This window comes from Orycteropus afer, unplaced genomic scaffold (genome assembly GCF_000298275.1).
Source record: "Orycteropus afer afer isolate SDZICR_OR568_19922 unplaced genomic scaffold, OryAfe1.0 scaffold00003, whole genome shotgun sequence".
Lineage (NCBI taxonomy): Eukaryota > Metazoa > Chordata > Mammalia > Tubulidentata > Orycteropodidae > Orycteropus > Orycteropus afer.
The window spans coordinates 33,674,981-33,690,154 of record NW_006921590.1 but is presented as its reverse complement, the minus strand read 5'-3'; the positions used below and the strand labels follow the sequence as shown (position 1 = coordinate 33,690,154).

General features: G+C 38.9%; 1 protein-coding gene across 1 annotated transcript in view; it reads right to left on the bottom strand.

Moving 5' to 3' along the window:
• PPP2R3A (protein phosphatase 2 regulatory subunit B''alpha) overlaps positions 1-15,174 on the bottom strand; it is a 203,251-nt gene that overhangs the window by 149,436 nt on the left and 38,641 nt on the right. Inside the window, exons 2-3 of the mRNA XM_007937128.2 lie at positions 12,489-12,755; positions 4,134-4,237 (exon numbers count right to left, since the gene is read on the bottom strand). Coding sequence (XP_007935319.1) covers positions 4,134-4,237; positions 12,489-12,755 — 371 coding nt within the window. The remainder of the gene's footprint in view (positions 1-4,133; positions 4,238-12,488; positions 12,756-15,174) is intronic.

Here is a 15,174-nt window from a genome sequence, read left to right as displayed (position 1 = left end):
AGGCAGTATCACTACGGAAGTAGGATTGCCCAACCTTCCTTCCGGGAGTGGCTGGTGGGTTTGAACCGCCAGCCTTCTGGTTAGCAGTCAAGTGCTTTAGCCACTATGCTACCAGAGCTCCTTAGTCACTTTAAATATCCAAAATTGCCACCGCCTGTAAACATTCAAAATGGCTGTGCCCTCGGTCACTTTAAATATCCAAAATGGCTGCCGCTTGTAAACATTCAAAATGGCTGTGCCCTCAGTCACTTTAAATATCCAACATGGCTGCCACATGTAAACAATCAAAATGGCTGCACCATCTGGAGAAACAAGAAGGTCAGCGAAAAAAAAAAAACAAGAAAACCTGCAATATCTGGGGATAGGGCAATAAGAGAAAAAAGGCAGAGGAGAATAATGAAGAAAAAAATGGGAAAAATGCAAAAAGAAAAACAAAGAACGGGGTTAACCATGAGGAAAAAAAAAAAAAATTGCAACCAGTAACAGGTAAAAGAAAAAAGCTGAAAACTAGGACCTGGGAGGGGAAAAATAAATGATAATAAAATGGGCAAAAGTATTAATAATAGTAGTAGTTTTAAAACAGACAAAAGCAAGCAAACTAAAAAACGAAAAAGGAAAGAGAGAAGAAGAAAAAAAAAATCGGGGGAGGAGAGGGCAGGGCACTCAGGCTCCGTCCAAGCACACAGAGTGGGATGGAGTTCCTGCAGGACCAGAAGGTGGGTGGGAGTAGAGGATGGCCGAACTTTTGTTCACCAAGCGGGTGTGGGGTGTAAGAGTAACAAGGGGAATGTCGCACCTTTTCAGTCGTCCAGGTCCGGAGTGTCAAAGTCAATGTACAAAAATCAGTTGGATTCCTCTACTTCATCAAAGTGGTCTACACTTACAGGCCCAATGCCTAGGATATCTATATTCAAGTGTTCCATCTCATTTCTGACAACTCCCAATTTTCCTAGGTTTATACTTCATACATTCCACGTCCCTGATAATTAATGGATGTTTGCAGCTGTGTCTTCCCATTTTGAGTCATGCCCAATCAGCAAATGAAGGTCCCAAAAGCTTTACTTCATCCATGTCATTAAGGTCAACTCTACTTTGAGGAGGTAAGTCTTCCCCAGTCATATTTTGAATGCCTTCCAATATGAGGGGCTCATCTTGCAGCACTGTATCAGATGTTTCACTGCTATTTATAAGGTTATCACTGGCCAGTTTTTTATAGAATTAGATCACCAGGTTCTTCTTCCTAGTTTGTCTTAGTCTGAAAGCTGCAATGAAACCTGTCCACCACGGGTGACCTGCTGGTATTTGAAATACTAGTGGCATAGCTTCCAGCCTAATAGCCACAACATACGCAAGCTACCAAAATATGAAAAACTGACAGAAGTACTGATAATTATTGGTGATTGGAATGTAATGTTAGAAACAAAGAAGGATCAACCAACCAGCCGACCTCACTGCCGTCAAGTCAGATCCAACTCATACAGACCCTTCCTTGGGTTTCTGAGGTGGTATCACTAAAGAAGTAGATCGCCCACCCTTCCTTCCAAGGAGTGGCTGGTGGGTTTGAACCACCAGCCTTCTGGTTAGCAGTCAAATGCCTTAGGCACTATGCTACCAGAGCTCCTAAACAAAGATCAGTAATTGGAAAATATGGCCTTGGTGATACAAATGACACCAGAGATTCCATGATAAAATTTGGCAAGACCAAAGACCTATTCACTGAACACAGCTTTTTTTCAGTAACATAAATGGGGCCTATACATGTGGACCTCACCAGATGGAATACACAAGAATCAAATCAACTACTTCTGTGTAAAGAGAATGGAGAAGCTCAATATCATCAGTCAGAACCAGGCCAGGGGTAATTGCAGAACAGATCATCAATTGCTCGTATGTAAGTTCAAGTTGAAGCTGAAGGAAATTAAAACAAGTCCATGAAAGCCAAATTATGACCTTAAGTTTACCTCTCCCCACTGAATTTAGATACTATCTCAGTTACAAATTTGATGCACTGAACACTAATGTCTGAAGAACAGATGAGTTGTGATGACATTAAGGACACAATACACGAAGAAAACAAAATGTCATTAAAAAGACAGAATAGAAAGAAAAGAGCAAAATAGAAGTCAGAAGAGACTCTGAGACTTGCTCTTGAACATAGACTAGCTAAAGCAAATGGAGGAAACAATGAAGTAAAAGAGCTGAACAGAAGATTTCAAAGGGCGCTCAAGAACACAAAGGAAAGTATTATAATGAAATATGCAAACACCTGGAGTTAGAAAACCAAAAGGGAACAACACATTTAGCATTTTGCAAGTTTAAGGAATTGAAGGAAAAATATAAGCCTTGAGTTGTAATACTGAAGGATTCTATGAACAAAATATTGAATGACTCAGGAAGCATCAAAAGAAGATGGAAAGAGTACACAGAGTCACTGAAGGGGGGTGGGATTGGTTGACTTTCAACCATTTCAGAAGGTAGCATATGATCAAGAACGAGTGAGACTGAAGGAAGAAGCCCAAGCTGCACTGAAGGCACTGGCAGAAAACAGGGCTCCAGGAATTCACAGAATGCCAACTGAGATGTTTCAACACATGGATGCAAAGATGGAAACACTCACTTATCTCTGCAAAGAAGTTTGGAAAACAGCTACTAGGCCAAAGACAAGAGATTCCTATTTGTGCCCATCCCAAACAAAGGTCATCTAGCAGAATGCAGAAGTTATTGAATATCATTAATATCATACACAAGGAAAACTTTGCTCAAGTCAATTCAAAATGGTTGCAGTAGTACATCAACAGGGAACTGTCAGAAATTCAAGCCAGCTTCAGAGGAGGGTAAGGAATGAGGGACATCATTGCTGGTATCAGATGGATCTTGGCTGAAAGCAGAGAATACCAGAAAGATGTTTACCTGTGTTTTATTGACTATGCAAAGGCATTTAACTGTGTGGATCATAACAAATTATGGATAACGCTGAGAAGAATGGGAATTCCAGAACTCACGTGCTCATTGTCCTCATATGAAACCTGTACACAGACCAAGAAACAGGCCTTCACTACAAATAGAACAAAGGAATACCATGTGGCTTAAAATCAGAAAAGGTGCTCAGCAGGGACGATCTTTTTACCATATTTATTCAGTCTGTGTGCTGAGGAAATAATCTAAGCAGCTGGACTACATGAGTAAGAACACAGCATCAGGATTAGAGGAAAATTCATTAAAAACTTGCAGTATGCTTGCTGAAAATGAAGAAGACTTGAAGCACCTATTGATGAAGATTGAAGACTACAGCTTCCTGTATGGATTACATCTCAACATAAAGAAAAGAAAAATCCTCACAACTGGACCAATAAGCAACATAATAATAAACGGAGAAAAGACTGAAGTTGTCAAGGATTCCACTTTGACCCACAATCCATGCCCACAGAAGCAGCAGTCAAGAAATCAAAGGATGTAATGCACTGAGCAAATCTACTGCAAAAGACCTCTTTAAAATGTTAGAAAAGCAAATATATCACTCTGAGGACTAAGATGCACCAGACCCAAGCCATGGTCTATCTGATAGCTTCATATGCATGTGAAAGCTGAACAATGAATAAGGATGACTGAATGCCTTTGAATTATGGGGATGGAAAAGAATACCGAATATACCACAGACTATGAGAAGAACAAACAAATCTGTCTTAGAAGAATTATAGCCAAAATGCTCCTGAGAAGCAAGAAATGAAGAGACTTTGTCTCACATACTTTGGATGTTATCAGGAGGGATCAGTCACTGAAGAAGGACATCATACTTGGTAAAGTAGAAGGTGAGTAAAAAAGTGGTTCCAACAATGGGCTCAACATAGCAACGACTGTAAGGATGGCACAGGACTGGGTATTATTTTTTTGTGTGTGTGCACTGTGTTGCTCTCAGTCAAAACCAATTCAATGGCACCTAACAACAACAAGATAAAGGCTTGTGGCCAACAACTTTCATGTGGATATAAATGGTTGTGATCATTGACTTTTACTTGTCAAAATAAAGTACAAAGGGAAAATGAGTAAATGAGTTAAATAAATGATATTTATAAAGTATGTCATGAGGATAACCTAAGTCTGCCTAGCCCCTCAATGACTGTGCACATACTTACTTTCTCCACATTTCAAGGAATGACTGTGCTGACACAAATCCTGTCCTTTCTCCCCCTGCAGCCCTAAACACGGGGGCTTTCCAATAAAGAGGACAGCCACAGACCTGCAAATGAAAAACACATACAGTATAAGCAAGAGGCAGTAAAGAGATGACATGGCCAAGGAAAGGGTCTTTGGGGCTTTTTCTTTTCAACGGATAGAAGGGCCCTTAGGGAGCCAAACTGGGACGCAGGCTGTTGTTGTTGTTGCTGTTATTTGCCATGAGTCGACCCCAACTCATAGCAACCCCTCCTTGGGTTTCCGAGGCTACTAGGGTCTAATCAGAGATAGAGACAGAGGGGAAACAAAAGCAAAACACGTTTAATGAAGAAAACAGAAATCCATTCACCTCTTCTCCGAGTTTATTTGTGGTCATATTTCTTTCCCTCATCCTGATAGTTAAAGCAACTAGCCACCTTTCTTACTAATCTTACAACATATATTTTCTATTTTCTGGGGTGAAAAAGAATGACTAAATGTCATGTTTGTATATGCCCTTCCTTCCTTCAGCAGAAAAATAACAGTCACCTTTATTACTTAGTCACCTGGTCAATAAACTCTTATACTTACCTCCTTTTCTGTCGTTTGCCCCTCATATTATTAAATCCCACATTAAAGAAGAACAAGAAAAACCTAAATTTTTCAATAAAAGTGATATTAAATCTATTTAAATGGTTATAATTCAGGTAAAAGATGAGAGGTAAGAATCAAAATGCTACCATATATTTCTATATTAGAAACTACCACAAATGACTAAATATTATAAAGTCCTTGGGAAGAACAGGGATTGAACACAAAACAACTGTAGTACCTTAAAAGGCACTTTTTTTTTTCTTCTCAATAAAAAGTTCTTCAATTTTTAATTCTATTTTTTTTTTTTTTTTTAATTATTCTTATAAGAAACAGTTCATACCAAACCTGCCTTTATCCTACAGGCTAAATTCGTCCATACAAGAATAGTAATACTTGAATACTGGCACAGATATAGTCTCCAAATGTTTCTCAACTCTGTATATTCACATAAAACACATCCCCAAACCTGGAACTCTTTTTTAAAGAGTCATATCTTATTACTAGATAAAGATACTCTTATTATTCATATATAATATAGGATCTGTGGAGTCTTCACCATTCTATAGAGGGTAACTTTCTCTTTGGAGTTACACTAGCTATGTATCTACATTAGGATCAGTCAGTGTTGCTCCTGGTATGAGATCTTAGCATATGGGGTATGCCCACAGAAGAGTACGATACTAGTAATCCTGAGAAAACACCCAAGGCTGCTAGGTTCATGTTGGAGATGCAGGCATAGAAGATGAAATGCAAGCCATGGGAAATAAGTATAGGGCAGAAATAAGGAGCTGCTTCAGCCAGAACCACTAAATCATGTTCTACAAGCAGGGTGGAATTTAAGATTTCTGAAGTCCAGAGGTCAAATAGCTTCACTGAGGTCAAGAATGGGGAAAAGTTGTTGCTTAGCAACATGCAAATTTTGTTTATTGTGTAAATTTTGATGGCCAAGGTACAAAGCTCACTTAATATACTTTGGGTGTGTAAACTGTCAAATGCACATTCTCTAAGCTCCATCCCTCCTTTCATACAGAACTGTGGTTTGCCAAGGAAATGCTCTTAGATATGAAAAGCTAAAGGCAACTGCTGGGAAAGTGGAAAGAATAGTCTGTATTATGGAAGTGGGGGTGCAGAGACACAAACACTACTGGGAGAGACTGGACTGGCTTGCAAAAATGCTTGAAACTGCCAACATTAGAGTCACTCATAGGTTCTTTAGAATTAGAAGGTAAAGAAATCTTCTAGCTCAGTCTTTGGAAGTGGTCATCCAACTCAGCTGAAATACTTTCAGGGACTGAGTGCTCACTGCTTTCAGTGGGGTTACTTCACTACTAACAATTTCATTCCTTTGGGTTAAGGTTATTTCTCCTGAAGACTTCTATTCAGATGCACAATATCAGCTCACAAGAAGTAGTAAGACTCTGAGACATTAACACAAACTTATCCTGACCCAGTGGCAAAATCTTACGACATAAGATACAAAATGGATTATGTTGTGAAGTAGATTAGAAAAAAGATCAATCTGTTTCTCATATTAAGTGCACCTTGAGTAGCCAACTATTGTGCAGCACGAGGGTACTAGGCCCGTAGAGAAAATGCCAAATGGGAAAAGCAGTGAATGGCAAGAGATGTGGACATTGAACTTTGGCTACTTTTAAAAATTATGGCAGGCCTACATCTGCTTAAAAAATCCAAGAATTAAGATAAAGGGAGTCAGGAGATTAATCAAAGTCTAAAACATAAATGATATTAATCTGAAGGCAGCACAATAGAGGCTTTTACCAACAGATTATGTTGTTGTTACATGCCGTCAAGTGGGACCCGACTCATAGCCACCCCTCCTCGGGTTTCCGAGGCAGTATCACTACGGAAGTAGATTGCCCAACCTTCCTTCCAAGGAGTGGCTGGTGGGTTTGAACCACCAGTATTCTGGTTAGCAGTCAAGTGCCTTATACACTAAGCTACCAGAAAGAGACTAAAACAGGAACAAGATTTTTTAGAAAGGAAGATAATGGATGACAAGTGGAAATATACAGCAAGATACAGAAAATGGGTTTAGGAAATTTAGTTTAGAAGAGAACAAGGCAAGACTTGGTCTATAGTAATCAATGTTGCTGGAGCAAAGAAGCTTGATTAACACCTATAATTTGATTTAGGAATGACCCAACAGCATAAATAACTGGAAGCAAGACTATCTAATCACATACACAGGGGGAGATTGTAACCTAGTATTTGTAATGATCTTTTAACATTTTAAAATGTCTTACACCAGTTATTTCATTTGGTTTTCACATGATCTCCAGGCAGAAGAGAGCTTTTTTTTTTTTTTTTTCCTAAAGGAGCTCTGGTAGCATAGTGCCTAAGGAAACCCAAGGAGGGGTCGCTATGAGTCAGGTTCGACTCGACAGCACATACCAACCAACCAACCAATTGTGATTTGGGTGAAAGTTTACAGAGCAAACTCACTTTCCACATGGCAGGAGAGCATGTATTTTTATTCTATTTTGCAGAGGAAGACATTCAGGTACAAAGAGGATCCCTTAAAGGGCACAAGCATGATGGGTAAGATAGTGCTGCGTTAGCCAGAAGAGAGAAGCTCTGTATAGTTCTGAAGGCAGTTTCATTCTTTTTCCTCAACTTTCTGCAGAGATTAAAATGTCAAGATGAATCCTTTGGCCCAGTCTCTGACAAATGCTTTTCTTACTGTTCTTCAGTTTCTGTTTGTCCATTGTGCCAGTCCCTCTTAGATTAATTTTCTGTTCATTTCTTCTCCATCAGTACTCAAAGCTGTGGAAAAGAGTATAAACTACACCCTGAGAAGTTAAGCAGAACCATAGGCATTAAGCTCTTTGGGGTTGTTTGAGGTCTAAGATGAATGAGCAACAGATGCAGATCTCATAAATATGGATTTTTCTTTGCACTTAGAAAAACAGAGCCCAGACTCTACAGGTACACTTAAGTGTCATTAAGAGTAGATTACAACATACACACAATGGAATACTATGCAACCCTAAAGAAAAATGTAGAATCTGCAAAACACCGCATAACATGGATGAACTTGGAGGACATTATGCTAAGTGAAATAAGTCAATCAGAAGGACAAATATTGTATTAGCCCGTTATTGTAAAAGTCAAGGAATGGTTTATATATGGAAGGAAATTTTCTTTGTTGTTTACCAGAGGTGGGATGGTAGGGTAGAGAACACTGTTAGATAGGTAGAGGTAAATATTGATTTGGGTGAAGAGAAGGGCAATGTACCAAATGTGAGTGATCAACATGGTGGCACTGAGAAAGAGGAAGACATGGAGAGGTACATGGGAGGTACAGACAACAAAGATGAACCCTTTTGCACATACAGTACTGCGTTGTCAGTGAAGGCAAACACGGGTATATGGGTGGATAGATGGGTGGACAGGCTAAACTATTAGGTATGTCTATGCAGTAGGGAGTATACCCAAGACCATGTATAGGGTTGGGAGACAATGGTTCTCCAAGTGTATTTGTATGTTTTGTAAGAATTGCCGGGGGTATAGTAGAGCTGACAAGGGACAAGACTGTACTCACTTCTTGGTCACAGCCAGCTACCCAAGGGTATCTGAACCTGTGGGCTTGGGACCACAGTTGCAGAGGACATCAAGCTCAATTGGCATAACATACTACACAAAACAATGTTCCACTTCCTACTTTGGTGAGTAGTGACTGGGATCTTAAAAGCTTGCAAGCAGCCATCTAGATGCAGTGATGGGTCTCTCCTTGTCCAAAGCAAAGAAGAATGAAGAAAACCAAAGGTTCATGGAAACAATTAGTCCTAGCGACTGGTACACCATGAGATCCTCAGCCTATATGACTATGAGACCAGAAGAACTAGATGGTGTCCAGCTACCACTGTCAACCACTAGGAGAGGGATCTATGTAGGAGATCCTGGATAGAGAGGGAGAACAATGTAGAACAAAACTCACCATCATTTGGGAAAAAAAAGGGAGGGGGGGAACCAGGTTTGCTGGTCTGATAGAGCCTGGAGGAACCACTGAGACTATGGTTCCTAGCTGCTGTTCAGGTGTGGAACTGAACCCATACCTATGGCTTCCAGTCAAACTAAAGACAGGCATATGAGTTGAACATTTACCTGAGGTAGATTCTATTCTCCTTGGAGAGAATAATCATGGGAGAAAGAAGGGCTGTTATTGCACAGGGAGACAGCTCATAGGGCAGGAGTGTATGGATGGACACAGGGAAGAGGTAACTATGGGGAGGAAGTGGGAGGCGAGCTATTGCATTGTGGTAAACTGTAGTCAATGTCATGAGACAACGTGTGTGTGAACTGCTATACAGAAAGTAAATTTGCTCTGTAAACTTTCACCCAAATCACACACACACACACACACACACACAAACAGTAGATTACAAACTCAAGCTAATGGTCTTTTAAACTGTTTTACAAATGGTAAGAATCTATAAAAATGTCCATTTATTGCCCTGGCACCTCTCTCCTCATTGCTTCTTAAAGCTTTCCTTTTGCTATGTTAACCTGTTATGACAGTACAACCATATGGACAGTAACTCATGCACTCATCTAACCTTTATTAGCACTTGTATTAAGCAAAAGTCTGTCCTAGGTACTGGAGAGAAAGTTCACCGCTCAGTGACAAAGAAGACTTGCATAGGAAAGAATGGCTGAAGAGCAGGATGACTCAGTGAGTGCTATCGAAATTCCTTGTTGTTGTCGTTAGTTGCCATCAGTTGATTCTGCTCATGGTGACCCCATGTGCACAGAGTAGAACTGCTCCATACAGTTTTCCAGGCTGCGACCTTTTGGAAGCAGACTGCCAGGACAGTCTTCTGAGGCCCCTCTGGGTGGATTCAAACTGCTAACCTTTGGCTAGTAGTTGAGTGCTTAACTGTTTGTGCCACCCCAGGACTCCAAAGACTGCCATAGCCAAGTAAAGCCTGGATTAAATGGGAGTTAGCTAACAAGAAATCTTAATTAAATCAATTTTTGAAATAAATGGTTTTAAGAATAAAGAGGTAAAAATTTAATACAATGTGCTGATACTGTAGTCAAAACCAAACAATATAAATGAACAAACTCCAGAAATTTTGAGGTCATTATACATACTTTCCTATTTTTATATGCAATGTAAGCTCTAACTTTCTTAAAGTCTGAGCAGTTTAATTTGCTACCTGAAGTGACAATTAAGCTCTAAGAGAAATATATAACAAGGGCTTAGAACCCATGAACAGAATTCAGGACTATAATCAAGCACAATTCGGACAAGTTAATCAAATATGTGTATGTATAATGGCCATGGTACCACATGATTATTAGGAATAAACGGTACATCATTGTGTAAATAACTTTTACTATGGCTAAACAAAACTGTTTTCTATTTAAAAAAAAAAAAAAACTTTTCTATATGATCAGCTTTTTCCTGATGCCATCTATTTACAGATCAATATTCATTATACATAAGTAGCACAGTCCTTCCTCTGATTCCCCACCATCCAGAGATCCCTTCCTGGACATTACTACACTCTTTCCTTTGATCATCCCTTGAGTCCTAAGGCTTTCTGCTTTCAGCTTACTGAATCTCTTGGGTGCCAGAGGCCACTAATCCATGGAGGAGGACAGGGTACCACAATACAGAGGCAGGGGGGGCAGATAAGAAAGGATGTGGAGGCAGGACAGTGGAGATGCACAGAAAATGGGCTCCTCAGACAGGAGTTGGGAATATTGAGAGGAAGAAGGTTGGAACTGTTTCCAAAAGAGAGTAGGCTGAAGACCTGTGACAGTGAGGCACTAAATCACTGGGGCTGACTCTCCAGACTCGATGAACCCAGCACTGCACTGTGGAACTACCATGTCCCTTAATCATTAGAGTTTCTCCCTGTTTGCCTACCTAAAGCAATCCGTGAAATCTCTTTTCACACAAATTACTGTCATGCTGGAGATATCCTGTTCAGCATTTACACAGTTAATGTTGTTGTTGTTATGTGCCGTCATAATACTTACCTCCAAGTGCAGATTTCATGCATGCTTGTTAAGTTTTATTTTTTGAATTTGAATTTGTAGTTCCAGGCTACATAGATAATTTACCATCTTGGTTCTGTCATCTACTGCAATAGCTTTGGGTAAGAAAAAGCCTATGCCCTAAAAGAACTTAGTTTATTTGAGTAGATATTGACCTTATGTTAGCTAATGGCATGTTGTTGTATGTTCAGAGGAGAAAACATATAGTAGAATCAGCAGCATGTTGGAGTTATAGGACCTGTCTCCTGACATGGATTAGTTCTTTGACTGTAGTTAAGTACTTGCTGGACTCCAGTTTTCTCATGTGTAAAATATAGTAGAAAACAAGTGAGCTATTATTGCTGGAATGAAAGAGTTTAATTTTCCTTAGAAACATCTAAGGGATCAAAAAGCAAGTTCTAACATGGTAGATATAGAAAGGGTAGGAATAGAAGAAAGAAACCTTTTCCATTCCTCTTGAAATCACTCTAGTTATAAACAATTTAACAATTACAAATGCTCTGTGAGATCAGAGGTGGGGGAGAGAGGACAGGGCATGACTGCAGTAAGCATTCAGTCTTCTCTGAACAGATATGATGGAACTAGGTCTTCAAGATAGGTGACATGGGGGTCAGGATTGGAAGTCCATTTTAGAGGGAAGAACTATGAGTGCTCAAAGGCAGAGGTATGCCCTATGAGAGGGCAAGTGGGTCAGGTTCATGCAGGGTTAGATGGGTTTGGAAAATACCTGTGGGGTCAGACTGTGGAGGCCATACGATGCCAGGAAGAGGATTTTATCCTGTACACTAGTAGTTTTCAATATTATTATTGTAAGCAGGTGACATCTTCCCAATGGATGTATGGGATAGTTTTGGGAGCCCCACTCATGTGGTTCCCCACTTGCCTCCACAGCAGCCTTCAGACCACTGAACCTCTCTGCCTCTTGAAGCACAGCTTTGAAACCAATGCCAAACCTTAGATATCACCTGACTCTTCAAAATGTGTGCATGATAAAAATAAAACTCAAATAAAACAAAGTACTACTATAGATGGTGGGGGTCCCTGAGGATTGTTGAGCTGGTGAATGGCATGACCAAATAGAAATCTGATGGTCCTGCTCGGTACTGACTGTTCCAGGAGGAGACTGGAGGTGTGGAATCAAGTTAATAAGGTTTGTACAGGAGTCCTGGCATTAGGGGCTAAGATCTTAAATTAGAAGTAGTTGGATATATTGGAAAGTAACGAAGATTTGCTCCTTAGAGGCAAATCTATCTATTTTTGGATCGTAGTATCACTTTTTGTAAAATGTCAGTGTTGAACTAGTCTAATGGTTCCTTATGTAAAAAAGTTACATTCAAAGGATGAGAACAAGGAGAGAGATTCCTATCCAACATAAAGAAGAGCTTTCTGACAAGCATCTATTTAATGATGGGATGGTCTACTTGGCAAGGAAATGAGCTTCCAGTCACTGGAAGCATTCAAGCAAACACTCAGTTTATGTGTCACTGATATTATAGAAGGGATTCCTATTTTAAATGGGAGGTTGGGCTGCAAGACCCTTACTGTGCTTAGTTTTTTGTTTTTTTTTTAATTTAGGGTCTACAATAGAAGCATCAAGGTCAAACAAGTATTTTTCAATATGGAAAAAACCTATACATGCTTAAAAACAGAGAAGAAAATGGCACTGAAGGGGAGAGAAAGGGAGATTATAAATTATTTAGTAATTACATTATTACCTTTGCAATCTTGCCCATTTCATATATGTCTGCTTTCTGATCTTCAATATCCATGAAAGCTGTTTCAATTCTGGTCAGAGTTTGTTCATGATTACTACAGGTGTCTGGGAGTCCTTCAGGAAAGTAGAACCGTGGAATGTTTATGGACAATGGTGCGTTCACAACATTATTCACATGAGGAACAGGGGAGAGAGGTTGGGGACTGCTTGGAAAGGTAGCTGGAGGTGGAAGTGGTGTTCCAGGTTTCTTTTCTGTTTTATTTTGAATCTGGAAGGAAAATGTGATTATGAGACATAAAAATTCCCAGCAGTGTATATTTCTTGAGAATCCTCACTAGTAATAGGAAGTTGAGTATAAAAACAAGAAATCACAATTAAAGACAATAGAGATCTGGGCTTCACTGCACTCTAGAGGGCATTAAGCATACTTTTAGGGAAGGCTTAGCCATATGAAATAAATCAATACATTTATTATTTATCAAGACCTCAGTTTATATATATTTTTGGTTAAAACATCTTACAGTACAAATTCCCATTAATGATATGGCAGACATTTCAATAATAAAGAGCAATGTCATTTGACCTGTTAAGGATCTTGAGGGGTATTCTCAGTCCACTGGGATTTGAATTTTTTTTTTTAAAGATAGTTCTTGGTCTTTCTGTGAGTTTCCGCTTCTTTATGAGGCAGATAGAATGAGTTCTTTTTTAAATATGTAGATCTAAAATGTATTTGGGTGGGTGGCTCATTCGCTTCCTTCTCTAGTTTGACTTTGCCTGTGTATAATCACCACCGGCCCCTGATGCTGAGAAAATCGTGGTTAAGAAGATGAAAGTATTTAGTACTAGAATATCCACTCCAAGGCTGATTTACTGACCATTAGGAATGTGCCAGGAGCTTTGGTGGTGTAGTAGTTAAAATATTCAGCCACTAAACAAAAGGTTGGCAATTTGAACCTACCACCCTTCCGTGGGAGAAAGATGAAGCAGTCTGCTTTCATAAAGATTTACAGACTTGGAAACCCAATGGGGCAATTCTACTCTGTCCTATAAGGTTGGTAAGAGTCGGAATTGACTTGATGGCAGTGGGTTTTGGTTTAGAAGCATGCCATATTTTATGAGCTGATACACATTTTTCTCATTTTTGGCATAGCCAAAAGATCATGGTCATTAATTTCATCACAGCCAAATTTGTTTTATAATTTATTAACTCATTTATAGTTTATATCCTTCCTTTTTCCAAAAAGGATTTGTGGTCTACCATAAAGCGATATAAAAAAAGGACAATAACAAAACGTCAAGGGTGGAGATGGGACGTTGAGATTATCCATGATTTATGGAGAGGAGGTACACAAACATTGAGTTAGAAGTCTATTTTACCAATGAACACTAAGTTTAGTTATTGAATTCCTAGCAGAAAAAGCAAAAAGAAATCCATGAAGATTTTCAAAGTTCTAATTTCTGCACTGAATTATGATCAAACTTTCTATCAAGGCTTATGACCACCGTACTAGGTGTTACATAAAGTATGAAAGATGGACAGACTATTAACTAATTAAACTTATTTAAAGTTTACTGTGAACACAAAGAATTTCTCTAATATTCTTCTTCCTTAAATCACCATAATACTGTCCCCAAAGCTGAATAATTTATCTGTAAGTAGATCTGAGTATCATATTTCCTTCTGACATATAATAGGATCTTTAAATTCAGGATAAAAATCTTAGCTGCCCTTGAAAAATATGAGTATTATAGGGAGATAAGCTTCTTTCACATAAATATGTGATAAATGTGGTTTAACTCCCTGCTTTTGTTACATATGGCTCATTTCCCATATATTAATATCTGATACTAATAATAGAGTAGAGTCTGTTCATATATTAATACTATTGTGAATATGAAGGCCAGTTGTCATTGTCATGCCTTTGCTGCAGTATCACACATAAAGCAATATATTACATATGCTACACACATAAATATAAAATGTAATATATTACATATATTATACATATAAAGCAATACTCAAGAAACAGCTCAGAGGGGGATGACATCAATGAAATACGAAAAACAGAAAAAGTATGATGACATATTTCCTCTGTGACCTCAAGAAAATTACTTAACCTTTTAGAATCTCAGTAATAAAACAAGAATTGTAATGCCAACTTTTTAGAGGGTTGTTGTGAGGATTAAAGGAAATCAAATGATGTATGTAACACAAGTAAAAGGTTAGAACAGTGCTGGGCACAGATTTTTCCCCACCTAGGCCAAAGGGCAGGGTCCTTAAAAGATTAAACATAACTTGGCATGGCTCTTCAGATTCAACAATAAATAAAATAATCATTTACATTTATAAAGCAATTTCAAGTTTACAAACCACTTCTGGTTCAACAAACTGTTCATCTGTTTCTAAGTAAACATTTCTCTGTCTTAATGCTAAATCTGCAAATATTATTACGCAGCTCCGAGTCAGTAAAAGTAGATGTCTTTAAAGTTCTAAATAAAGCATGTAATTCTTTAGGACCTTTCCCTAGGTCATTTATATTAGTGTCATTTCCCTTCTATTATTCTGTGATGAAAACAAGATTTGTGAGACTGGTAGCACAGTGGCTAAGGCACTTGACTGCTAACCAGAAGGCTGGAGGTTCAAACCCACCAGCCACTCCTCGGAAGGAAGATGGGGCAATCTACTT